The sequence below is a fragment of the Macaca fascicularis genome, chromosome 14 (genome assembly GCF_037993035.2).
Source record: "Macaca fascicularis isolate 582-1 chromosome 14, T2T-MFA8v1.1".
NCBI classification, from domain to species: domain Eukaryota; kingdom Metazoa; phylum Chordata; class Mammalia; order Primates; family Cercopithecidae; genus Macaca; species Macaca fascicularis.
This window is the reverse complement of record NC_088388.1, coordinates 106,324,418-106,352,364: the sequence shown is the minus strand read 5'-3', so window position 1 is coordinate 106,352,364 and position 27,947 is coordinate 106,324,418. Positions and strand designations below refer to the sequence as shown.

At 36.2% G+C, this 27,947-nt stretch overlaps 1 protein-coding gene across 9 annotated transcripts in view; it reads left to right on the top strand.

Annotated features, from left to right (window-relative positions):
* The window catches only part of CWF19L2 (CWF19 like cell cycle control factor 2), a 166,228-nt gene that overhangs the window by 118,333 nt on the left and 19,948 nt on the right, over positions 1 to 27,947 (top strand). For 6 of the 9 annotated variants that reach the window (XR_012423663.1, XR_012423665.1, XR_010580985.2 and 3 more), the window contains exon 18: positions 16,757 to 16,828. Coding sequence is in view for 4 of the 9 variants with exons in the window: in XM_074015143.1 (XP_073871244.1) it covers positions 16,757 to 16,780 (24 nt within the window). In the remaining 5 variants the exon portion in view is untranslated. Of the gene's footprint in view, positions 1 to 554; positions 1,245 to 16,756; positions 16,829 to 27,947 lie in introns of those variants that run through there. The other 3 variants (XM_074015145.1, XM_005579515.5, XM_074015144.1) reach the window with 1 other exon arrangement.

Genomic DNA, 27,947 nt, shown 5'->3' with positions numbered 1-27,947 from the left:
GATTTTTTAAATGAAAGTAATATATAATTTTTAATTCTATCAATAGGTTTACTTAGACTAGTATTACAATAGGATTTTGTTTCCTGAAAAAAAGATTTCCTGCTAATAGTGGAAGAAACTAATTTATAAATATACTTGGTAGCAGAGAGAGAACATTAGCCTGGGTTTCACCTGCAGTTGAGCAATAAAGTTAATAATTGCTACAAGTTGATTAACATTTTTGCAGAATTGTTTACCGGAGCCTCTAATAGAGATCAAATTAATTAAATTTCACTTTTTCTGCCTCCCCTTTTTTACCATTTAGTAGATGTGCTAATAAGCAGCAAAATGGACAAATTGCTTGATAGGAGGTGCGGCTATCTTGGACTCTTAGAATCACACGGTTTGCATAGTTAGAATTAATTGAAAACATTTTTTTAACTTCAACTAGTATTTATGCTTGAACATTGTCATGGAGAACTACTTGTTATATTTTATAGCAGAATAAACAGAAGTAGTTTATGTTTTCATTATTTATACATGCTTGTGTTTGTGCTTTTCTCTTTCTTTAAAAGGAAATCATAGGTGGGATGCTGGATATAGAACCAAGACTTTGGAGGAAAGGCATCCGAGAAAGCTTTGAGGATCAGAGGAAAAAAGCACTGCAGTTTGCTCAGTGGTGGAAGCCATATGACTTCACCAAAAGTAAAAGCTGTTGAGGTGTACCTTCCATTTTAAAATTTCTCTTCAGATCCCGTTCAGTTTTATTTCCACTGCATCTAATGAAGCAACTGACCCTCAGGTCGCAGGCAGAGAGTCACAGCAGCAGACTGCTCTGGGTCTGTGACAGCTGCACATCAGGAGATTGTGTTATTTTTTTCCTCACCTGCTTCTATGGACTTCATTTTAGTCATCATGGAGTAAAAACATCTATTCGATGATCTGCTCACATTCCTGCTCTCTACCTACTTCTTGATATTCCAAATTGTTCAGTTAATTTAGAGAAGGCCTTTTCTAAAGGGATATCTAGAAAGCATAGGAAATCCTTGGTTCAGAGGGAAGTGGGTCTGCTTCATGGTCGTTAAGTCTATTATCTGGCTTCTTTTGCATTTTTAAAAATAAGACTTGATTTAATTTTAATTTCATAGGATTTTATAGAAAAGCTCTTAATTTTCTACTAGCAGTATATAGTATCACTTCTATTCTTTTTGTTAAAGGAAAAGGAAATGTCCCCAAAGTATTAAAGAATTAAATGATACTGAAAATATGTATGATTCAAATTTGTTTTTATTTCTGGATTTTTAAATAGTATCTTTGAATTTTGATGGTTCTAAAAGTAACTTCCAAATAACACATTTTAGGGTTGTTTGGGGTTTGCATGAAAGTTAAAATTTGTAGCTAAATCATTGGTTTTGAGTTGTACTGATTGTCTTAAAATCTTAAGTAATGAGAGTTTTTATCTTTTTGTTTTGTTTTTATTTATTGAGACAGAGTCTGGCTTTGTCACCCATGCTGGAGTGCAGTGGCCCAATCATAGCTCACTGTAGCCTTGAACTCCTAGTCTCAAGCTATCCTCCTGTTTCAGCTTCCCAAAGTGCTGGGATTGCAGGTGTGAATGCCTGGATGAGAGTATGGGGCATTCTGTTGTCCCTTACTTGATCCAAGGAACGTAATTTTTACTTGTTCTCAACTCACACCATAGTCATTTTTTGTAAGTATAGGATTTTTATGTTTTGAGTGCTCCTACTTTTTTTTTTTAATGGAAATTATTGTTGTAGTAACTTTTTTTTCAGCTATTGACTTTTTGGAAGCTGAACCTTTTTGTATGAAATGTTGGATACCTAGATTCAGTGTGAGGTATACTCCAGTGTAACTTACAGCTCTACACATTGTTTTTTCTCTTTTTTAAATTATATTTTAAGTTCTGGGGTACATGTGCAGAACGTGCAGTTTTGTTAAATAGGTGTACACATGCCATGGTCGTTTGCTGCACCCATCAACCCGTCATCTACATGAGGTATTTCGCCTAATGCTATCCCTCCCTTAGCCCCCCCACCCCCTGACGGGCCCCGGTGTGTGATGTTCCCCTCCCTGTGTCCATGTGTTCTCCTTGTTCAGCTCCACCTTATTAGTGAGAACATGTGTTGTTTGATATTCTGTTCTTGTGATAGTTTGCTGAGAATGATGGTTTCCAGCTTCATCCATGTCTCTACGTTTTATGTTAGTATCTCATTACTTCCTTAATATGTTAAAAAACAAAATGTTTGTGTTCTGTCTGTAGTTTTTTTTTTAATTTCATAAATAAGTTGAAGTTTAATGTTTTCAGTTTTTGAATATTTGCAACGTACACTTAGGCATATGTATCAAGTAGATGTTTGACAGTATTTTATTGATTGCTATTTTAGAACTCTTGACTTTGCTCCCAAATCTTGAATCAGTAACACTAATTTATTCAATCAACAAATTAACAAACATTTGTTTGTAGAGCACTGTGTTATGTGCTGGTAATGCAAAAATGAAAAGTACTTCCTATACCTTAAATTATTTTATAATGTAGTGGAAAAAGAGATATGTACGTAAATAATTACAGCACAATGTGATAAGTTCTCAAGTGAGATATGTGCCAAGTATATTTGAGTACAGTGCTAAAGGACTATTTCACATCTCCCCTCTCTTCATTCTGAGATTATGACCATGCTTCCTATTTTACTGCGAAAATAGAAGCAAATAGAAGGAAATTTGTAGCACGTCTTATCAGTATACCTGCATGCATACCTGTGAACTCTACTTTTTCTCTTCCTAATTCCAGATAAATTTTTTTTTTGTTCTTATCTAGGACCAATACACTCATTTATGTGCTGGATTTTATCCCTTCTCAACAACTAAATTGCCTCTTTTCTCTGTATTATTATTTTTTTCTCTTCTTTGCAGGATTATTCTTATTAGCATGCAAAAATATTTTTATAATATATCAACAGCAAATCTTGGCATTGCATCTCCCCTCTGGTCCTTTCTGCAGTTGACAGGAAACTCATTTTTTAAAAGTCTGTTTTATCTTCCTCCATTCTAATTCTGTTCTCAGTGCAGTGAGGATGAAGTCAAACTTCATCCTCATTATTCTACTAAACTCTTCAGGTCAAGGTCATTGGTGACTTTCCACACTAGCAAATCCAGAATTAATGTTCAGTGTTCGTCTTTATCTATCAGCATATCTGTGACATACTTGATCATTTCCCCTTTATGAAACACTTTCTTTACTTTGATTCTAGAACACTTTCTTATTTATTCTTCTTTCTTACTAGTTGTATTCTCTCAGTCTCCTTTGCTGGTTCCTCTTCATCTCCTCAGCCTCTAAATGTTGAAATGCCTACTTTCTTTTTTTTTTTTTTTTTGAGACGGAGTCTCACGCTGTTGCCCAGGCTGGAGTGCAGTGGCGCGATCTCGGCTCACTGCAAGCTCCGCCTCCTGGGTTCACGCCCTTCTCCTGCCTCAGCCTCCTGAGTAGCTGGGACTACAGGCGCCCGCCACCGCGCCCGGCTAATTTTTTGTATTTTTAGTAGAGACGGGGTTTCACTGTGGTCTCGATCTCCTGACCTTGTGATCCGCCCGCCTCGGCCTCCCAAAGTGCTGGGATTACAGGCTTGAGCCACCGCGCCCGGCCAGAAATGCCTACTTTCAAACCTTATTTTTTATCCATTGCACTCACTTTCTAGGTGATCTAGAAATACCATTTTTAAGTTGGCTTACAACAAGTACTTCAGTGTCTTTAATATGCCAGTCACTGTTCTGCATGTAAGGGATACATTAGTGAATAAAAATTCCCTGCCTTAGTGGCTTATGGTAATAGCCATTTTATTATATCTAGTGTTTTATAGGTGAGGCATTTGATAAGGGCTCAGCTGGATGATATGCCTCTGCTTCATGGTGTCTGGGGCCTCAGCTAGAGTGGTTTAAACATCTGGAGATGACTGAAGCTATATGTCTAGGGCCTCTGTTCTCCATATGATATATGCTGGTGTAGAATATTCAACATGGCTCCTTCACTCACATGTCTGGTGCCTGGGCTAGAATGACTGGAGCAGCTAGGGACTAGCTAGCATGACTTTCTCCATATATAGCAATTTCATGGCAGTTGGACTTGCTATATGGCTTTGGCTTCTGCCAGAACAACCATTCCAAAGGACAGTTCCAAGACATAAGAGGTAGAAGGTGCCATCTTGGGGCCTGGGCCCAGATAGTGTCACAGTGTCATTTTTTTCTGTGTGTCAGAGTTGTCACAGAGCCCATGTATTTTCAAGAAGTGGGGTCATAATTCTGCCTCTTGAGAGAAGGAGTGTAAACACCAGTTTACCCTCTGGCCACAAATTTGTATTTCTCCCACATGAAAATATATTCAGATCCTCTCAAGAAAATTTCATCCCAGTCAGTCATTAGGCTTAGGCTTGAGGTTTAGGTCTCTTCTGAAGCAGACCCAGATGGAGATGAAACTACTCAGGTATGCTTCCACTCAGTCTGAAGATTTGTGAACTTAAGAGACATAAGATCTGCACCCCCTCCACACAAACACTCACCAAACACAATAGTAAGAGAAACATGCATTAAGTGCAATAGGCACACTGATGGAAAAGTAAGAAAATAGGAGGACTATAGCAGTCACTGTTCACTAGAAATTTTAAAATTAAGCATATATTGCCAGTTTCTTGATTAGGTCTTCTGTCCTGCTTCATGAGAAAATTCTGTGGCTCTTTGCTCTGTCCTCTGTGCTCTTGTTTTAACCCCGAGTCAGCCTTTCTTTTTCATAAGAGGTAGCTCAAGTATTACGCTTCCAGACAAGATAGTGGCCCCATTACCTTGCTGCCTAAAACAACCAACCAACAAACTGCATATGAAACAATGATTTCAAGACATGGGACATCATACAACAAGGTACAGTGATCCCTGTGAGATGGGAAACAAATGAGATGAGTCCTACAGTTGTCCTCTCTTAATGCTTTGAGAGAGTTTCCAAGCTGTAGTCCAAGGTTGGGAAACAGCTTGTTGACTATCCAAGTTGAGGAAATGGAGCTGTGAGCCCAGATAGACCAAGTCAGAAAAACAGATTACTAGAGGAAGGAAGGATTGCCTTACAGAGAGAAAACACTAGAAGTATGCAGAGGGTCACCTTTGAGCATCTGTGCACTGATTAGTGCATGCCTTGAGGAAACTACTCAAGACTAGGCCAAGACTGACCTATGCTAAAAGAGTTAGAGGTGACATTTTCCACAAGCTAGAGTGGAAAATGTCATGATTGGGAATTGGATAGAGTACACATAGTGGTAGTAGTAGTATAGAATAATTGTCATAGTAATACAGAATAATTTTCCAGAGACTGAGTATTAATCTAGTAGTCTTAACAAACAAATCTTAAATATAACAGACAAAAGGATCAAACTCTTTCCAAGCCACTTAACTGAATTCCAGAACAAAGCTAAAAAACATATATAGGAATAAAGATATATCCAGTCGTCTGCACTATGTGCCCATTAGTCACTCAGTAGTCATCTTCATTATCAGATCGATTGTGTTATTTCAGTGCTTGTGTTCAAGTAACCCTTATTTTAATAATGGCCACAAAGCACAAGAGCTGGCAATTTAGATATGCCAAAGAGAAGTTATAAAATGTCCCCTTTAAATGAAAAGGTGAAAGTTCTTGGCTTAGTAATGAAAGAAAATAAATTATATGCTGAGATTGCTAAGATCTATAAGAACAAATCGTCTGTGAAATTGTGAAGAAGGAAAAAGAAATTTGTGCTAGTTTTGCTGTCACACCTCAAACTGCAAAAGTTACAGTCACAGTGCATAAGTGCTTGGTTAAGACTGGAAAAGCATTAAATTTGTGGGTGGAAGACATGAACAGAAATGTGTTCCAATTAATGGCAGTTGGGTTCAGTACTGTCTGTGGTTTCGGAGATCCACTAGGGGTCTTGGAACATATCCCCCAGACATAAGAGGGCACTACTGTATTGCTTAGAAGCAAGTCACAGGTCCTCCTCACACTTAAGGGGATGGAGTCATACAAAGATGTGAAAACCGAGATTAGAATATAATGGAGGCCACTTTAAGAATCTATTCACTGGCATTTTAAGAAAGCCCTGGGAGTGATGTCACCAATATGTCAGAGTAGTAGATCTACAAGCCTTAATCTCCCCATAAAAAAAAAAAAAATAGCCATTCACAAACCAGAATAGCCCTGAGAGTGCTCAAGGATCTATTTAAGAATCTGCAGCAACATACTGAAGGAAAAAAAGAAGAAGAGTAATATTCACAGAAAGGATTGCTGTTGAAATTGGCATACTTGAGGCACCAGGAGATGATTAGGAATGAAGAAATGCAGAGGATATTGGTATAAGCTGTACAGGTAAATTGCTGTGGCTCCCAGCAGCCTGCTCGGCAGAGGACAGTGGCATCTTTTGCAACAGAGGTAACCAACAGCCATTCGTGTCCAGGAACCCATAGAGGGAGATGTGGCTGCACACTCCCATAACCCCTAAGAATCAGGTGCTCTTGTGCTGTTCTGGGACTGGAGCTACCACATTTCCCATCCCTGTGCATGCCCCCAACCTCTGAGCTGTGGCTGTTGCACAGGTGCCCACATTGCTGACCCTTACTCTGAGGGTTTACTGTGTGTACCCATGTCTCATACACCAGAACCATAGCAAGCGAGATCATGTGTGGGCCCCAGAGCCAAGGTCTCTCTGTGCATGCCTGTGCTCTGGGCACAAACTTAGCTGCCGTAGAGAGCTAGCTGGCACCCCTAACCCTGGAGCCACTGTAGCTCTATTCATGCCCATAGTCCTGTCCCAGGTTCCATGGCTTACCCATTACTTCATAAGCACCAACATGGAAGTGGGGGTGCCTTCATCCCAGCACTAGTGCCATTAATGCCTTGGATCCCAGAGCCATAGTCTCTCTGCATGCTCATACTTCAAGACTTGGCTCCATGGCTGCTTTACATGCCACTCATCAGACACCTGTACCACTGCCACTGTGAGCAGGCACACAAGCCAGACCGTGTGCCAAAAGAGATCCCATTGTCCAAAGATTCATTGGTGGGAGAATAAGAGATTGGGAGAAACTAGCAGCCATTGCCACTGACAATCCCAATAGCCCTCACCACTGCTGTGGACATTCACGGTATTAGCTGCTGAGGATCCCTGCAATCTTTGTCACACTGACCTCAGCTAACAGAACTCCATGGAGACTATACTGCTGTGTCCTGTCTGGAACCAGAACCACTGCACCTCACCCAGCCAGAGGCCTAGCACCCTCTCATAGGGGAAAGGCTTTCCCCACTGAAACCAGTGCATAAAATCTGAAAGAGATGACTACCCCCATCAAGTGCACAGACATCAACATAAGGCAACAAGAAACATGAAAAATCAAGGAGACATATCGCCACTAAAAGAACAATAATTTCCTAAAAGCTGCAAATAGAGACTATAAACTGCCTAACAGATAATTTAAATTGTTTTAAGGAATCTCAGTGAACTTCAAGAAAATAGAATCAATTATATGAAATCAGGAAAACAATAAATCAACAAAATGATAAATTTAACAGGTTGAAATCATTAAAAGAACCAAACAAATTTTGGAGCTAAAGAATACAATGAATGAAATGAAAAATGCAATAAAGAAAATAGCAAAACTGATCAAGTGGGAGAAAAAAAATGTGTGAACTCGATAGACTATTTCAAAATATATGGTCAAAGGAGGGAAAAAAAAGAATGAAAAGGAATGAAGAAAGCCTACAGGATTTATGAGACATCATCAAAAGAGCTAACAAATGTATTATAGAAATAAGGATGAGGGTTTTTCAAAACCTGATTTGAAAAAAATAATAGCTGAAAGCTTCCCAAATCTGGGGAAAGATATAAATATATACTATTATGAGAAGGTCAAAGGTCTCCAGTAAGATTCAATCTAAATAAGATTATATGAAGACATATAATCAAACTTAAAGACAGGATTCTGGAAACAGCAAGAGCAAAGAAGCATGTTATAATAAAGACAGGATTCTGGAAACAGCAAGAGCAAAGAAGCATGTTATATTAAGGACAGTATCAATAAGACTAACAGCAGATTTCCCAGGATAGACCTTACAGACCAGGGAAGAGTGGGATGATATATTCAACGTGCTGAAGAAAAACAACTGCCAAACAGGAATATTTCACCTGGCAAAGCTGTCTTTCAGAAATGAAAGAGAAAGATTTTCTCAGACAAAGCTGTACAGGGAGTTTATTACCGCTAGACCTGCCTGAAACTAATATATGCTAAAGGGAGTTATTCAAGCTGAAATAACTAATTAGTTACACTAATTAGTACACTAGTTACACTAATTAGTACATGAAAACATATGAAAGTATAAAACTCACTGGTAAAAGCATTACATAGATAAATTCAGAATACTCAGATATTGTAATGGTGGTGTGTAAATCACGTCTCTTTAGTAAGAAGATTAAAAGACAAAACTTTTTTTTTTTTTTTTTTTTTTTGGGAGACGAAGTCTCGCTATCTCCCAGGCTGGATGGAGTGCAGTGCAGTGGCACGATCTCGGCTCACTGCAAGCTCCGCCTCCCGGGTTCACGCCATTCTCCTGCCTCAGCCTCCCGAGTAGCTGGGACTACAGGCACCCATCACCACGCCCAGCTAATTTTTTGTATTTTTAGTAGAGATGGGGTTTCACCGTGTTAGCCAGGATGGTCTCGATCTAACCTCGTGATCTGCCCGTCTCAGCCTTCCAAAGTGCTGGGATTACAGGTGTGAGCCACTGAGCCCGGCTGACAAAACTTTTATTATAATAGCCCCAATACTTTCTAAGTAATATACAATATAAAGAGATTTAAATTGTGACATCAAAAACATAAAACTACATAAAATTGTGTTTCTATATGATCAAGTTTAGTTATTAGCTTGAAATATAGCCTGTCATTGCTGGAATTTTATGTAAGTCCCATGGTAACCACAAAGCAAAAACCTATAGTAGATACACAAATGATTAAAAAAAAAAAAGAAAAAAAAAAAGGGAATCAAAGCATATCACTCAAAAAAAAAACTACAGGAATCAAAGCATATCACTCAAAAAAAAATCTAATCACAAAGGAGAACAGCAAGAGATGAGAAGGGAATGAAGGATTTATCAAAACAACTGGTAAACAACAAAATGGCAGTAGTAAATTCTTACCTATTAGTAATCACCTTGAATATCATTGGATTAAATTCTCCAAACTAAAGACATCACTATTCTTTTGAAGGACTGAATGGATTTTTTAAGGACCTGATTTTATGCTGAATACAAGACACTCATTTCACCTTTAAAGACACATAGATTGGGCCGGGTTTGGTGGCTCATGCCTTTAATCCCAGCACTTTGGAAGGCCGAGGCGGGTGGATCACGAGGTCAAGAGACTGAGACCATCCTGGCCAACATGGTGAAACCTCGTCTCTACTAAAAATACAAAAATTAGCTGGGTGTGTTGGCACACGCCTGTTGTCCCAGCTACTCAGGAGGCTGAGGCAGGGGAGCTGGAGGTTGCAGTGAGCCGAGATTGCACCAGTGCACTCCAGCCTGGTGACAGAATGAGACTCCATCTCAAACAAAAAAAAAGACACAGTTCGAAGGTAAAGGAATGGAAAATGTATTCCATGCAAATGGAAACCAAAAGAACTGGGATAGCTATACTTAGGTAAAACAGATTTTAAGTAAAGTATACAAGGAAACAAAGGTCATTGTATAATGATAAAGGGATCAATTCAAGAGGATATAGCAATTATATATACACTCAACATCAGAGCACCTAAATATATAAAGCAAAGATATAAAGATCTGAAGACATAAACTGCAATACAATAACGGTAGGGGACTTCAATACCCACTTTCAACAATGTACATGATCATGCAGACAGAAAATCAATATGGAAATGTTGGAATTTAGCCACACTTTAGACAAATGGATCTAATAGATATATATACAGAACATTTCATCCAACAACAACAGAATACACATTCTTTTCAAGCACGCACAGAACTTTCTCCAGAATAGATCATACATTAAGCCACAAAACAAAACTTAACAAATGTAAGCAGATTAAAGTCATATCCAGTATCTTTTTCAACCACAGTGGTATGAAATTAGGAGTTAATAATAGGATAAATGTCAGAAAATTCACAATATGTAGAATTAAACCAAATGCTCCTTACAACCAGTGAGTCAAGAAGAAAGTAAAAGGGAAATTAAAAATTGTCTTGAGACAAATGAAAATGGAAACACCACATGCCAAAACTTATGGGTAGCAACCAAAGCAGTCCCAAGAGGAAATTAATAGCAATAAACACCTATATTGAAAAAGAAGAAAGAATGTGAACAATCTAACTTTACATCTTAGGGAACTAGAAAAAGAAGAATAAATTAAGGCCAAAGTTAGTAGGAGGAAGGAAACAATATAGATCAGAGCAGAAATAAATGAAACACAAACGAAAAACAACAGAAAAGAACAACAAAAGTAACGGTTTTTAAGATAAAATTAACAGACCTTGATCTAGACTAAGAAATGAGGAAAAGCTAAAATAAAATTAGAAAATAAAGTAGAGATGTTACAAATGATACTACAGATATACCAAGGATCATAAGAGATTGCCATGAACAATTATATGCTAACAAACTGGATAACCTAGAAGAAATGGATGAATTCCTAAAACCATAGAATCTATATGAGCCACATACTTTCTTAACATCTCTGCCATCTTCCCTATCCTCTTTGGTATGCCCTCTCTTCAGACTGCCTCCTTATCTCTCTTCTGGATCACTATAACAGCCTAACAATTGTATCTCCTTCAGTTTTGCTCTTTCTTCCATATGACTAAAGAAATGAAAAATTTGATCAGACCATTAACGAGTAATGAGAATGTATTGGTAATAAAAGGTCCACTTATTTTGTCTTACAGTGAGAGTGGCTTGTTATTATCTCCCATTATTGATGCATTTCTATCTTTGTCTTCCTGCATCCCCTGCAGCTTTTGCTTCATAACGATGTTTGCAGTGTTATTTGGTACCATGCATATTCATGTTAGGTCTTTATTGTGAATAACAGATTTTAGAATTAAAAAGGAAATTTGGGCTGGGCACAGTGACTCATGCCTGTAATCCCAATACTTTGGGAGGCCAAGGTGGGCAGATCACCTGAAGTCAGGAGTTTGAGACCAGCCTGGCTAGCATGGTGAAACCCCGTCTCTACCAAAAAAAAAAAAAAAAAAAAAAAAATTAGCTGAGTGTGGTGGTGGGCGCCATAATCCCAGCTACTCAGGAGGCTAAGGCAGGAGAATCGCTTGAACCTGGGAGACTGAGGTTGCAGTAAGCTGAGATCACCCCATTGCACTCCAGCCTGGACAACAAGAACGAAACTCTGTCTCAAAAAAAAAAAAAAAAAAGGAGATTTGGGGTCATATTTATATTTTTTTGGCTTGGATTCTACTTTGCCTAATATCACGATCACCTCCCCTATTTTCTTACTGTTTTCATTTCCCCTATATTTCGTTGTCCATCCGTTATTTTTAGTCTTCTTACATCACTCTGTTTCTTGTATACAGTATACTGCTGGTTCTAGCTTTGTAAGCCAAGTTGAAATAAGCTAAATAGGTGAGTCAAGCCCACTCATCATTCATATGACTGAATGTTTGGTTTGAAGCCTGATGTAAAATTTTATTATTATATTTGCTTTGTTTATTTTCTGTGCAATGTATACTATTTGTAGTTTTATGAAAATTTTTTGCTGATACTTAAGAATTTTTATTCTAGTGGTTACCTTTGTATTTATACTTTATTCTCCATTTTCTTATTAATATTTACTATCTAGTTTGTCAGGTTTTAATGCCCTTAATTAACGCTTATTGTCTATACAGCAATCAATTATTTTAATGTAACTTCTGCTCCCATTTTTTCGTTGCTTTATTTCTACCTGATTGCAACATATAATGTTTGTGTATTGGTTTTGCACTCTCGTTCCTACTGTTGGTTTAGTCTGAAAGCTACTATTAAATATAGTAAATATCATAATTTTATTTTGCTGAAGTTTTTCAGTCATCTCTTGTTGAGTGAAGCTCATTCATTAGTAGATCTTCATGAATGGTTCATGGGTACATAATTATCTAAATTATATGTTTGAAGCTGTTTTTCTATTATAGTGTTGTGTACTGAAGGGCAACTTGACTGAATATAAAATCTTGGTTCACACTTTCAGTTTTTTGAAAATTTGTTGTCTTCCTTTGCATAGATTTTTTGAGAAATCTGATATCAGTTTAATTATTTTGCCCTTGTAAATTATTTGGTCACATATCCCTGAATCCTCAAGGATTAAAATATTTTTTTCAAGTTTAAATAGTTTTACTGAGATATGTCTTGGAGTTAACATTCAAAGTTTACTTTTCCAGTTAACTGGAAATCCATTTCAAAATGTAGATTCAGATCCTTTTTATTTCTGATAATTTTTCATGGATTATAATTTTAAATATTAGTTCTGTTCCATTGATTTTTATTTCTTCTTCAGGGACTCCAGTTATACGTGAGTTATTTATCTTTTGTTCAACTTTCACTCTCTTTCTGACCCTTTTTTCTTTTTTTCTGTATCATATTTATTTATTTTGCATCTATCCAGTGCCTAAGTTTTCATTAGTCTCTTTTCCTTTGGGCACCTTGTAATTTAGTCTTCATTTATAATTCCCCCCTTCCATTTCTTTCTTGAATTCAATAATCTTTCAATTTAGTCCTTTTTTTTTTTTTTTATCTATTTCTGTTTTTCAGATTTTGAATTTCCAATTCACGGTGCTTTTTCATATCCCCAAATGCTTATTTGAGGATTTTATTCAGTTTGATATGTTGTGTTACAATTTTCTTCTGCTTTAATGGTTGCTATTGGTAGAGAATTTTCATCAGCCAATGCATGTTAATTATTGTTTGCTGATTTCTCATACTACCATGATATAGATTTATTCCATTTCCTTCCATTCGTTTATTTGAATTTGAGGGGTTGTAAGATTGCTAGTTCACAAGCACTCTCTCCGTCAGCATAGAAAAGTACAGTTTCTTTAGTGGGTGTTTTTTTTTAACTTCGTAATAGAGGGAGGGATTATGTGTGTTCCAGTTCTTTTTGTTTTGTTTTTGTCTTACAGGACCCTGAATTTCTCCTGTTGCTTCTTTTCCCCTTCACCATCCAGTTGCCAAAAGGCAACTTGCCTATTCTTTTTGCCTTTCTCCACTGCCTGAAGCTATCCTGTAATAAGTGTTGTGATACTGAGATACTTTATATTTTTGCACCTAGGATAGAATTTATATCTCTGCTTATGATTTTAGACTAATTTTAGGCCTGCCACTAGATCCGTTTTTCTTTATTGTGTATGTTCTTCTTTGGACTGCCCTTGCTTGCTACAAAGGCTTATGGTAGAAATGTGAAAGATCACTCACTTGGATTTGGTGCTTTTAATTTTTTTACTTATAATTATTTGACATTTGGCTATATTATTTTTCTTGTTAGGCTTAGGGTGTATTTTGTGTAGATTTATTTGTTCTTCTTGTTGTTCTGTATTGTTTATGATGGATGTAGGTAGCTGCCATTTCATTTTACTACCGCGAAGTCCTCTCCTATTCACTCTTAAATCTACCTCATTAAAACCTCCAGTAACTATTTATTGTTGGAAGTCATAATGAAACTGTTGATCAAATTGCCCAATCCAAATCAAATTAACCAAAAAGACTTTCTTCAGTCTTCATCTTAATTACCTTCCCTGCAGAACAGAACATTGTTGCCCATTATGTGAAACTCTGTTTACTTCTTTGGTGGTCCTATCTGTTTTCTTATGCCTCTCTAATTGTTGCTTATGGTATACTTGCTGTTTGTTTGTTTGTTTTGTACACTCATTAAATGAGTTCTCTATCTAAATATCCCATAAGGCACTCAGAATCAACATATCCAAAAGGAAACATATTATACTCATCTCCAAATCTTTTCTTTCTCCAGCAATTCAAGTTTTGGTGAATGAAGCCATAAACAATCCAGTAATCAAACCAGAAACTTGAGAGTCATCTTTTTTACACCTCCCATTTTGCATCTCTCACATTGAATAAGCAATCATGCCCTGAGCCATATACTTTCTTAACATCTCTGCTATCCTCTCTATCCTCTTTGGTATGGCCTCTCTTCGGACTGCCTCCTTAGCTCTCTTCTGGATCACTGTAACAGCCTAACAATTGTAACACCTTCAGTTTTGCTGTTTCTTCCATATAACTGTCAGAATTATTTCTCAGGAAGATCATGTCAATCACTCCTTCTCAGTGGTTCTTCATCGCCTATAGGAAGAAATCCAAACTCCATAGCATGAGAGAAATGTTTTTTGTAATGACTTTATCCTGCCTTTCTATTGTTTCTTTCATATCATGCCCATCTCAGCCCCCCATTCAATGAAAATCATACTAAACTACTTTAATTCCACTAACATGTTGTGCTACTTAAGCCTTTTTACCTTTGTTCATGCTGTTTTTACTCAGCCCACTCCATTCCACAACATACACTTGGGGGATACCTACTAATTTTGAAGACACTGTTCAGCCCTGATGTTAACCTTCTTTATGGAATCATTATTGACACGATGGGTAGAATTGGTCAGATTCTTCCTTGTTCCTCAATTGTACTAGGTACAGCATTCTAATGTAGCACCTATTACACATTTTAAAATTTGTTTACATGTTTCCCCTCATGTAAATTTGTAGGACTGGCACCTGAAATATACTAGGCTTACCTTACTGACATTTTGAAAAATAAGATAGCTTTCCAAGGCTTGCTTTTGCCTCCTGATTCAGAGCTTTACCATTGACATCATCGGGAAGAACTTCAAATAGTATTATTGATCAGAGTCTTCTGGAAGTTTCTGCAAGTTACACATCAACTTACTTTTCCCTGACAAAATAATTCTGCATCTAGAAACACAAACAAGTAGTCAAAGAAGTTATATTGTAACTAAGAGATGAATTACCAAAGGAAAATTGAAATCAAGAAACATTTGATGAAATTCAGGCAATGTCTTCAGGTGCCAGAGGACACAGAAATGTCCTGAGAACCATTCACATGATCTTAAAGAAACTTCTGCTGGTATTCTTGTACCTTTGAAGCAAGTGTGATTGAGATGGCTACCTTAATTTTTTTTAAGTAAAAATTGTTCATTCTCTTATGCACTTTAGCATACTGGTATTCTTATCAAAATATGAAACAGCATCAAGTTTAATATTAATTATAAAACACACAGTATATTTATATTTCTGCTCTTTATTTTCTAAAGTTAACTCAGTTAAGAGCTCTCTATATAGGTATTTGGACATGGGCTTTAACCACTTTTTAGAACAAATATTGTGAAGAATGTTTTATTACATGACATTTTATGATGTGAGTTTAACACCTTTGTATTAGTGAACATCCTAGATTGTACACTTCAATATAGATTTTTAAAATGTATAGTTATACTTGTGCAAGATACTAGAAAATGAAAATGACTGTTCACACATGAATACTTTATTATTCAGTAATTTTACATGAGAATATTACTGTTTGAAAGAAAATCATGCATGTCTAAAACTGATTGTGTTCCGGTTTTATAATTTTGTATACTAATTTTAAGATACTATTGTGTGTATTTCCCTCACTTATTTTAATTTCCATTTTCTACTGCATTTCTACCAATATAAAAAACATAAAGAATTCAGTTGGTTCCTTTCTAGAGGGAAAATTTGTTGTGAGTATAGTACTGGGAATCACATGCTGCTTCCCTTTGTGGCTTTGAATAAAACCCTTATTTTCTTGTCCATTTTGTCTCAAATAAAGAATTTTAAATGGCATTGTCTAAACTCAGGAGTATTATGTGAATTGATTAGTGTGAGAAGTTTCTTTCATGATAAGTATAGAGTTTAAGTATATAAAATCAACTCTTGGTCATATACATAAAACACAACTGAGAAGTAAAACTTCCAATCAACTCTTGGTTATATACAAAAAAAACTGAGGAGTAAAATTTGCCATACATATAAGTAATTAAAAATGGATTATAGCTTGAAAGGCATTAGATCTCACATTATTTACATTCTCACTCCTTTTAGCTCCTTTGCTTTTTTGTTCTTTTGTTTGCAAAGATTAAAAATAATGTTCCTGGCATTTTAATGGAACATTACCAAATGTACATTCATGTGTATTGATCAAAGACCAACTTTAATTAGTTAAAAATCTAATTTTTTCTAGACTAATTAAAAGGATAAAATTCTCTTATTTGAATAATAAGAGAATTAAAGAGCTTATTAAACAAAAACAGCTGCTGACAAAGTGTAGCAAAGACTGACTAGACTGGCCAGAATTTCCTCTTCTTCCAGGACAGATGGTTCATAAATGATGTTTTAAGCCTTCCTTGTAATGGCCGAGTGACTGGGTTCTAGCTAGTGGAATGTGAGTGGAAGCCTTTCACCTTAGAAAAGACACACAATTCTGCATTTCCCCTTCCATGCCGTGGTGTAAACATGTATGGTGACTTTGGAAGCCACATTTTGACGATGGTGGAGCCTCAAGATGAAAAGAGCCTAGATTCCTGAATCACCAGGTGGAGGAATGTTGCCAGTCCATCAGTAACATATTTTGGACTTTATCAGAGCAATAAGTAAAATACTCTACTTTTAGAGCCATTATACATTTAATTTTTAAATTTTCATTGCAGTTGATGTTGCCTGAGCCTATATAGAAATTGGTACCTTGAAAAGTGGAGGTTTCTGAACAAAAAACCTTTAAGGTATGTAGCATTGGGTAGAAACCTTTAAGATATGTGGTTGGGAAGAAAAATTAAATTAAAATTAGTTCCATTATAATAAAGATGTATTTTAGTTTTTACAGGTAAGCTTAAGTTTCATATTGTCACACTTCATAACACAGAGGAGGAGCAATCTGTGCTTTCAAGTGCAGACATTTGTTTTTAATAGCCAGGTCCTTGATTAACCTGTGGATAGCCCTTGTAATGTAAAGGTAAACAGAGCTCAGCTTCTGAATTTGCTTGTATTCTCTGCTTTGAACATGAATTATCTTTATTTGTAAGATATGTAGAGATCATATATGATACCGGTTCATTCATTTATATAGTATAGCTTTGATAATTCATATTTGGCCTTTGAATTGCCTATTGTTACAACTACTTACTGTTCCTTAAAAGAATTTAATAAAATAAATGCTGTCATTAAAATGACAGCTGTGAAAACAGTTTTTTGCATGTTATCATAGTGTTAAGTTTAAAAAGAGAACACTGAGTTTTGTGTAAAAAATTATATAGGCTAGGTGTGGTGGCTTATGCCTATAATCCTAGCACTTTGGGAGGCTGAGGCAGAAGGATTGCTTGAGGCCAGGAATTAGAGACCAGCCTGGAATATAATGAGACCTGTCTCTACAAAAAATAAAAATATAAATTAGCTGAACGTGGTGGCACACACCAGCAGTACTAGCTACTCCGGACACTAAGGCGAGAGGATTGCTTGAGCCCAGGAGTTTGAGGCTGCAGTGAGCTATGATTGGGCCACTGCACCCCAGCCTGGGCACCAGAGCAAGACCCTGTCTCCAAAAAGTAAATATATAAAACTAAAAATAAATTTAAACAATGAATTATATAAAGATCAGTGTGGATGGAAAGAGAGAGAACTTTTTTCAAGTGGGATTATCGGTGACTTTAAAAAAATCATCATCATATATATATGTGTGTGTGTATATATATGTGTATATATATGAAGGAGAAGTGAAAAGTTAGAATAACATTACCTCAGTATTAGCTAGAACACTAGGTCACTAGGCTGCTGCTCCATATTATGTAGTATTTTGCTGGAACTTGTTTCAGTTTAGAGAGACAATAAAAGAGGAATTATACCCATTTCTTCACACACAAAATAGTCCCAGCACTATATTTTTATAAGACTATTGTTTTCTGTCATTGAATTTGTTTGGCAAACTTACCAAAAATCAATTGACCGTATGTATAAGGTTGGGTTTCTGGACTCTCAATTATATTTCATTGGTGTATGTCTGTCCTTATATTAGTATCACACAGTCTTGATTATTTGCTTTTGTGGATTCCTTAGGGGGTTACATACACACAATCATGTCATTTGTGAAGAGAGACTGTTTTACTTTTTCCATATGGATTCGTTTTATTTAATTTTCTTGCCTAATTCCTTTTCTAGAACCCACAGTACAATGTTGACTAGAAGCTGAAAAATTGGACATTGTTTTTCTTGATTGTAAGAGAGAAGCATTGTGTCTCACCATTAAGTATGATGTTAGCTATGGTTTTCATAAATACCTTTTATCAGGTTGAGGAACATTCCTTCTCTATTAATTTCCCAGGGATGCTATAACAAAATGCTATAAATTTGGTGGCATAAAACATTATTGTCTCATTTCTGGGGGCCAGAAGTCTGAAATCAAGGAATTAGCAGGGCCACACTCCATCTGGAGGGTCTAGGGAAGAATTCTTCCTTTCCTCTTCCACCTTCTGGTGGCTGTTAGAATTCCTGTGCTTCCTTGGCTTGTGAGAACAAAATCTAATGTCTGCCTCCATCTTCACATACCCTTATTCTCTCTGTGTCTGCTCCTTTTCTGTCTCTCATCAGGACACTTGCCATTGGATTTAAGGCATACCTGAATATTCCCGATTGATCTTATTTCAAGAGTCTTTACTTAATTACATCTACAAAGACCTTTCTTCCAAATAAGGTGCCATCCACAGTTCTGAGGATTAGGGCACAGACATCTTTTGGGGGTATTGGGGGGACTATTCAACCACTACAGTCTGTCCACTAGCTCCCCACAATTCCCATATATCTCACATGCCTTCTTTCATCTTCTTTCATTCCTGATCTTGATAATATGAGTCTTCTCTCTTTTTTCTTGGTTAGCCTAATTAAAAGTTTTATCAACTTTTATATCTTTTTTCAAAGAAGCAATTTTTGATTTTTTTTTTTTTTTTTTTTTTTTGAGACGGAGTCTTGCTCTCTCGCCCAGGCTGGAGTGCAGGTGCACGATCTCGGCTCAGTGCAAGCTCTGCTTCCCAGGTTCACGCCATTCTCCTGCCTCAGCCTCCCGAGTAGCTGGGACTACAGGCGCCTGCACCACGCCCCGCTAAGTTTTTTGTGTTTTTAGTGGTGACGGGGTTTCACTGTGTTAGCCAGGAAGATCTCAATCTCCTGACTTCGTGATCCGCCTGCCTTGGCCTCCCAAAGTGCTGGGATTACAGGCGTGAGCCACCACGTCCAGCCAATTTTGTTTTTCTTTGTTGTTTTTCCATTATCTATATTATTTATCTCCACTTTCATTTCTATTATTTCTTCCCCTGCTTGCTTTAGGTTTCGTTTGCTCCTCTTCCATTGTCTTAAGGTGGAAGTTTAGGTTATTGATTTGCAGTCTTTCTTCTTTTTTAATATAGGTATTTATAGCTATAATTTCCCTCTAAGCACTGCTGTATCTGTATCTCATAAGTTTTGGTATATTAGTCTTCGGTTCATGCATCTCAAAATATTTTTTTAATTTCCCTTGTGATTTTACCCTTTAGTAATTTACGAGTATGATTAACTTCCACATATTTATGAACTTTCCAAATTTATTTCCATTTTTGATCTAAAATTCTATTCCTTTGTGGTTGGAAAACAAAATTTATTTAATTCCAATACCTGTATATTTATTAAGGCTTGTTTTGTGGTCTAGCATATACTTTATCCTAGAGTGTGTTCCATGAGCACTTGAGAAAAACGTGTATTCTGCTACTGTAGGGTAGAGTGTTCTATAGATTTCTGTTAGATTCAGGCGATTTGTAGTGTTGTTCACATCTTCTGTTTACTTTTTGATATTCTGCCTAGTGTTGTTTTTTTAATTGCAAGTAGGGTAATGGGGTCATTATTGAAAGTGGGGTATTGGAGTCTCCAATTATTGTCCAATTGTCTATTTCCTTTTTCATTTTTATTAGTTTTTATTTGACGTGTTTTATGGCTCAGTTGTTAAGTTCATGTATCTTTGTAAATGTTTTATCTTCCTGATGGATTATTCCTTTTATCATTATAAAACATTTCTTATTCTCTAATAACATTTTTGTTGTAAAGTCTACTTTGTCTGATATTACTATAGCCACTTTAGCTTTCTCATAGTTGCTTTTTGCATGATGTATCTTTTGTCACTCTTTTACTTTCAATCTAATTGTATCTGAATCTAAAGTGTATCTCCTGCAGACAGAACATAGCTACAATTTATTTTTTAAATCGAGCCTGGTAATCTATGCTTTTTGATTGGATTAATTCATTCATATTTAATACTATTATTATAGTTGGATTTATGTCTACCATTTCACATCTGTTTTCTATATTATGCATTTTTATTCTTTCTTTTCAGCTGTCTTTTATAGAAAAATGAATAATTTTTAGTGTGATTTTTTAATTTATCTCATCTTTTTCACTGTATTATAAACATTTATTCTACTAGTGGTTGCTGTAGGACTTCCCAAACACATACTAATGTATCACAGTCTACTTCAGAATTATACTTACGTTTAGTGAGATATAGAAATGTTATTCTATATAGCCGTATTTTTGCTTTCTGTTTTTGTGCTATTGTTGTTACACATATTACATCATATGTTACAAATACAACAGAATATCATTATAATTACATTATATAATATTACATCTTTTTAAAAAGCTAAGAAAAGAGAGACCAAGTGTATACATTTACAGTGTGTTATATCGATGTTCTTATTTACAATTTCACATTCTCTTAATTTATTTTGCTTTTGAGTTTTAAAATGAATTTTCTAAAGATCAGAATAAAATGAAAAATGAACCTAACTGCTGTATTCAGAAACCATTCAGAGCTATTTATTTATTTATTTGTCTTTTTTTTCTTTTTATTGCTTTTCACGTTGAACGTCAGGCCTCAAGCCTGAGAGAAGTGGCTCTGAGACCCTAAGTGCCCTGAGAAGTGCCCCCATCCCCACTGAGCTAAGCAGACTGTTTTAAGTTTTTTTAAAACCCAGTAATTTGTGTATCTTGGTGTGATATATACTAAGGATAAAAGTAACCACAACAAGACCTTAAACTGTTTCCTGTAATTACTGATAGCTGTGGAGTTTTTTTGTTTTTGTTTTCTGAGACTGGTGAATGTTCTTCCTGAATAAATTAAGTGAGGAATTATTCAGGGCCAGGACTAGAGTGAGGGAAGAAGTCATTTGCCTCAGACACAAAATATAAGGGACTCAAAACAAATACAGTAATGAGCTGTGATTGCATCACTGCACTCCCACTTGGGCAGCAGAGCTAGACCCTGTCTCAAATATATATATATATGTGTGTTTCTGTGTGTGTATATATATACACATATATTTGAGACGGGGTTATACAACTGAGTTAGAGAATACTGAAGCATTGCTCCTCGGAGAAATGCAGAATTAGATTCCTGCAAGCCTCTGGTTATATTTTTTGTCAACCAGTCATTACATAACCTGTTGTATGTGTGTTTCTGTATAAAGATACTTTATTTAATATATAATGCATTTCTCCTAGGAGCAATGTTTCAGTATTCTCTAATTCAGTTGAATAAACCTGTCTCAAATACACACACACACACACACACACACACACACACACACACACACACACACATAGAGCAATATTTTTTAAAAAATAAAAATGCAAAAAAATAAAAATTTTAGATAAAGGCAGGAACAGTGCCAGTACCATGCTGTGTCATATTGGAGCCTGAGGCAAAAGGAAAAGTCAATAATGCAGATCCTGTTGTGGTTTCAAATTGGTTTTTTGTTTGTCATTGATCCTGGCTTGGAATTATGTTAGTGTCATTGAGAACCAAGATTTTCAGCACGGGAGAAAGGAGATACAGATGTAAGACTCAGAAGATTTAGTAAAAACTCCATTGTCCTGAATTTAAAATATAAATTCTGATGCTTTTTATCTTAAAAATATATAACGATAGCTATATCACTGTAACTATCACTATATATGTACATATATTTACATACATATACAGTTGATTCTCTTTATGATTTGTATTTGTGAATCCTCTTACTTGCTAAAATTTATTTGTAATTCAAAAAAATCAATATTCATGACACTTTTGTGGTCATCCACGGATGTATTCAGAGTGGCAAAATATTTGAGTCACCAGACATATAGCTTCCCAGTTTGAGGTCGATAAAGCAACACTTTCCTTTTTTGTTCCAGCTCTCATGTTGATTGATTGAGACAGGGTTTCACTCCATCACCCAAGTTGGAGTACAGTGGTATGATCACTGCTCACTGCAGCTTCCACCTCCTGGGCTCAAGTGATCCTCCAACCTTAGCCTCTCAAGTAGCTGGAACTACAGGCACATGCCACCATGCCCAGATAATTTTTGTATTTTTAGTAGATACAAGTTTTCGCCATCTTGTCCAGGCTGGTCTTGAACTCCTGGCCTCAAGTGATCCGCCCGCCTCAACCTCCCAAAGTGCCGGGACTACAGGTGTGAGCTACTGCACTAAGCGAGCTGTCATACTTTAAGCAAGTGTCCTTTCTGCACTCTGTGCTTGACTCAAGCGTGAGTCATGGTGTTACCTGTAAGTTCAATGTTAATGAATCAACAATGTATATTAAATAAAGTATCTTTATACAGAAGCACACATACAACAGGTTATATAATGATTGGTTGACAAAAAATGTAACCAGAGGCTTGCAGGTATCTAATTCTGCATTTCTCCTAGGTGCAATGTTTCAGTATTCTCTAATTCAGTTGTACTCTGTAACTTTATAGAACATATCTACTGTGAATAATTAGAATCAACAGTATATAGGAAATACAGAAACTGTATATATGTAGTTACTGGTAAAAATACCATCTGTGAGGAGTTTTGCAATAACAAAACCAAACCCTGAATCTGATCAAGCAATACTCTACTACTAATTTACAGGAAATAACAAGTAAATATGTACATGTATATACATATAATTCCTAGTCTGTCCACTGAAAAGATATAGGAGAAATGGTTACTTAGGAGTAATGAACGCTCTTAGTTGCCATATTGTGACTAACGTCGGGAATTAGAACTGGCTTTTTGGATAAATACCCAGTGCAAGGCATAGGACAGGAGATGTACAAGTTGAGCCCAAAAGAGTTTGTCCTATCAGAAAGGAGGGGTGCTATTAAAGACTTAGAGTTGTTTCAAAAAAACACAGACTCTGACCTGATTAAGTTCCCACTAAACAAATCTGGGACAATTTGAGCATCAGTAATAATAACAACTATGGAATTAAGTACTTCAGATATAATCATGCACTGCATAACGACTGGTTGGTGGTTTCATAAAATTATAATGGAGCTGAACATTTTTATTGCCTAGCATTTACCATACTATAAATTTATTTGTTATTTTAGAGTGTATTCCTTCTGCTTATATATTGAAAAGTTAACTGTAAACAGTCTCAGGCAGGTCCTTCAGGAAGTATTCTAGAAGAAGGCATTGTTACTGTAGAATATGACAGCTCTAAGGCCTTCTAGTGAGACAAGATGTTGAGGTGGAAGACAGTGATATCGATGGTCCCAATCCTTTGTAGGCCTAGATTAATGTGTGTGCGTCTTTGTTTTTTTGACAAAAAAGTGTAAAAACTTAAAAATTAAAAATTAAAAATAGAAAAAGCTTATAAGGATGTAAAGGAAGAAAATATTTTTGTACAGCTGTACAATGCATTTATATTTTAAGCTGTTATTATAAAAGAGTCAAAAATTTAAAAAGATTAAAAAGTTTATAAAGTAAAAAAGTTACAGTCAGTTTTGGTTAATTTATTATTGAAGATTTTTTTTTTTTTTTGAGATGGAGTCTTGCTCTGTTGCCCAGGCTGGAGTGCAGTGGTGTGATCTCGGCTCATTGCAATCTTTACCTCCTGGGTTCAAGTGATTTTTCTGCCTCAGCCTCTCCAGCAGCTGGGAATACAGCCACCATGCCTGGCTAATTTTTGTATTCTTAGTAGAGACAGGTTTTCACCATGTTGGCCAGGCTGGTCTCAAACTCCTAACCTTGTGATCCACCCGTCTTGGCCTCCCAAAGTGCTGGGATTACAGGCGTGAGCCACCATGCCCAGCCAGAAATATTCTTAAATAAACTTAATATAGCCTAAGTATATAATGTGCTAGTTAAAATCTATGTAGTGTACAGTAATATCCTAGGTCTTTACATTCTCTCACCATTCACTCATTGACTCACCCAGAACGACTTCCAGTCCTGCAAGCTCCTTTCATGGTAAGTGCCCTATACGGGTGTACCATTTTTAACCTTTTATATCATATTTTTACTGTACCTTCTCTGTGTTAGATACACAAATACTTGCCATTGTGTTACAGTTGAGTAATGTATTCAGTGTGGTAACAAGCTGTCCAGATTTGTAGCAAGGAGAAATAGGCCATACCTTATAATCTAGATGTATAGAAGGCTATATAGCATCTACATTTGTGTGAATACACTCTATGAAGTTCTCATGATGATGAAATTGTCTAGTGACACATTTCTTAGAATATTATTAAGTGACACATAACTGTATGTTTAAAGTCAATCCATGAGTTCATACAGGTATAAAAATATCCAGCAATAACTTTATCATCACCTTTGGAGGATGCTAAATAATGGAATCGTTATTTTGAAAACTGGTAAATAAATAAAAGTAAGTGTTTCTCATGTGAATTATATCTCAAAGTAGTCAAATAGTTGATGAAGCTTAAGTTTTTATTTACAGAAGAATTTCAGCTAAGAAATAAACAAAGAATGATAGAATATCAACGTTTTGTAACTCCTAATGAACTGATAGATTTCAGCAAATATCATCATTGATTGAAACCATAAAAAATAGGATCAAGCAAAGGGTAAACAGTTCCTGATTAAAATAAACATCACCTATGAGGTAGTCTTGCAAAAACAAAAGGAAACCCTGAAACTGATCAATCAATAGTCCTAACTACTAATTTAAAGGAAGTAACAAGAGATGGAGGAACTTGCCAATGAGCCCCAAGGAGATGTGACCAAAAATCTGTAATGAGTAGATTCTACAGAGCAAATGACCTAGTTTATTCAACTCAGGAGCAAAAAAACAAAACAAACAAACAAACAAAAAAAAAAACCTATATAGGGAATATACAAATAATAACTTGACATATATAACTAATCACAACATATGAACCTTATCTGGGTCCTGATTCAAGAAAATTTTTACAAAATTAAGACAGTGGAAGAAATGCAAACACAGATGCTATATTTAAAGATATTAAATTATGATTGTTCTTTTTAAAGCCATGATAATGGTTTTGTGGCTATGTTTTAAAAAATAGCCCTTCCCTTTCAGAGATATATACTAAACTTGACAGATAAAATAATTTGATGTCTAGAATTCGTTGCAAAATAATCTGAGGTTAAGAAAGTAGATGGTGTTCCATGAAACAAGATTGGCCGTATATTGATCATTATTGAAGCTGGTGTCACAAAAATGCAATGTGAAGGTACTATCGTCTCTAATTTTCTTTTTTTTCTTTTTTTTTAAATTATACTTTAAGTTTTAGGGTACATGTGCACAACGTGCAGGTTTGATACCTACGTATACATGTGCCATGTTGGTTTGCTGCACCCATCAACTCGTCATTTACATTAGGTATTTCTCCTAATGCTATCCCTCCTCCAGCCCCACCCCCCACCCCCCACCCCCCAACAGGACCCAGTGGGAGATGTTCCCTGCCCTGTGTCTGATGTTCCCCACCCTGTGTCCGAGTGATCTCATTGTTCAATTCCCACCTGTGAGTGAGAACATGTGGTGTTTGTTTTTCTGTCCTTGTGAGAGTTTGCTCAGGATGATAGCTTCCAGCTTCATCCATGTCCCTGCAAAGGACATGAACTCATCCTTTTTTATGGCTGCATAGTATTCCATGGTGTGTATGCGCCACATTTTCATAATCCAGTCTATCACTGATGGACATTTGGGTTGGTTCCAAATCTTTGCTGTTGTGAATAGTGCCACAGTAAACATACGTGTGCATGTGGCATGATTTATAATCCTTTGGGTATATACCCAGTAATGGGATGGCTGGGTCAAATGGTATTTCTAGTTCTAGATACTTGAGGGATCGCCACACTGTCTTCCACAATGGTTGAACTAATTTACACTCCCACCAACAGTAAAAACTTTCCTATTTTTCCACATCCTCTGCAGCATCTGTTGTTTCCTAACTTTTTAATGATTGCCATTCTAACTGGCGTGAGATGGTATCTCATTGTGGTTTTGATTTGCATATCTGTGATGACCAGTGATGATGAGCATTTCTTCATGTGTCTCTTGGCTGCATAGTTGTCTTCTTTTGAGAAGTGTCCATTCGTATAATTTGCCCACTTTTTGATGGGTTTGTTTGTTTTTCTCTTGTAAATTTGTTTGAGTTCTTTGTAGATTCTGGATATTAGCCCTTTGTCAGATGGGTAGATTGCAAAAATTTTCTCTCATTCTGTAGGTTGCCTGTTCACTCTGTTGGTAGTTTCTTTTGCCTTGCAGAAGCTCTTTAGTTTAATTAGATCCCATTTTTCTATTTTGACTTTTGTTGCCATTGCTTTTGGTGTTTCAGTCATGAAGTCCTTGCCCATGCCTATGTCTTGAATGGTATTGCCTAGGTTTTCTTCTAGGGTTTTTATGGTTTTAGGTCTAACATCTAAGTCTTTAATTCATCTTGAATTAATTTTTGTGTAAGGTGTAAGGAAGGGATCCAGTTTCAGCTTTTGACATATGGCTAGCCAGTTTTCCCAGCACCATTTATTAAATAGGGAATCCCTTCCCCATATCTTGTTTTGTCGGGTTTGTAAAAGATCAGATGGTTGTAGATGTGTGGTGTTATTTCTGAGGCCTCTGTACTGTTCCATTGGTCTATATCTCTGTTTTGGTACCAGTACCATGCTGTTTTGGTTACTGTAGCCTTGTATAGAGTTTGAAGTCAGGTAGCATGATGCCTCCAGTTTTGTTCTTTTGACTTACAATTGTCTTGGCAATACGGGCTCTTTTTTGGTTCCATATGAACTTTAAAGTAGTTTTTTCCAATTCTGTGAAGAAAGTCATTGGTAGCTTGATGGCAATGGCATTGCATCTATAAATTACCTTGGGCAGTATGGCCATTTTCACGATGTGGATTCTTCCTATCCGTGAGTATGGAATGTTCCTCCATTTGTCTGGGTCCTTTTTTATTTCATTGAGCAGTGGTTCGTAGTTCTCCTTGAAGAGGTCCTTCATATCCCTTGTAAGTTGGATTCCTAGGTATTTTATTCTCTTTGAAGCAATTGTGAATGGGAGTTCACTCATGATTTGGCTTTGTGTTTGTCTGTTATTGGTGTATAAGAATGCTTGTGATTTTTGCACATTGATTTTGTATCCTGAGACTTTGCTGAAGTTGCTTATCAGCTTAAAGAGATTTTGGGCTGAGACAATGGGGTTTTCTAAATGTACAATCATGTCATATGCAAACAGGGACAATTTGACTTCCTCTTTTCCTAATTGAATATCATTTATTTCTTTCTCTTGCCTGATTGCCCTAGCCAGAACTTCCAATACTATGTTGAATGGGAGTGGTGAGAGAGGGCATCCTTGTCTTGTGCCAGTTTTCAAAGGGAATGCTTCCAGTTTTTGCCCATTCAGTACGATATTGGCTGTCGGTTTGTCATAAATAGCTCTTATTATTTTGAGATACGTTCCATCAATACCTCGTTTATTGAGAGTTTTTAGCATGAAGGGCTGTAGAATTTTGTCAAAGGTCTTTTCTGCATCTATTGAAATAATCATGTGGTTTTTGTTATTGGTTCTGTTTATGTGATGGATTACATTTATTG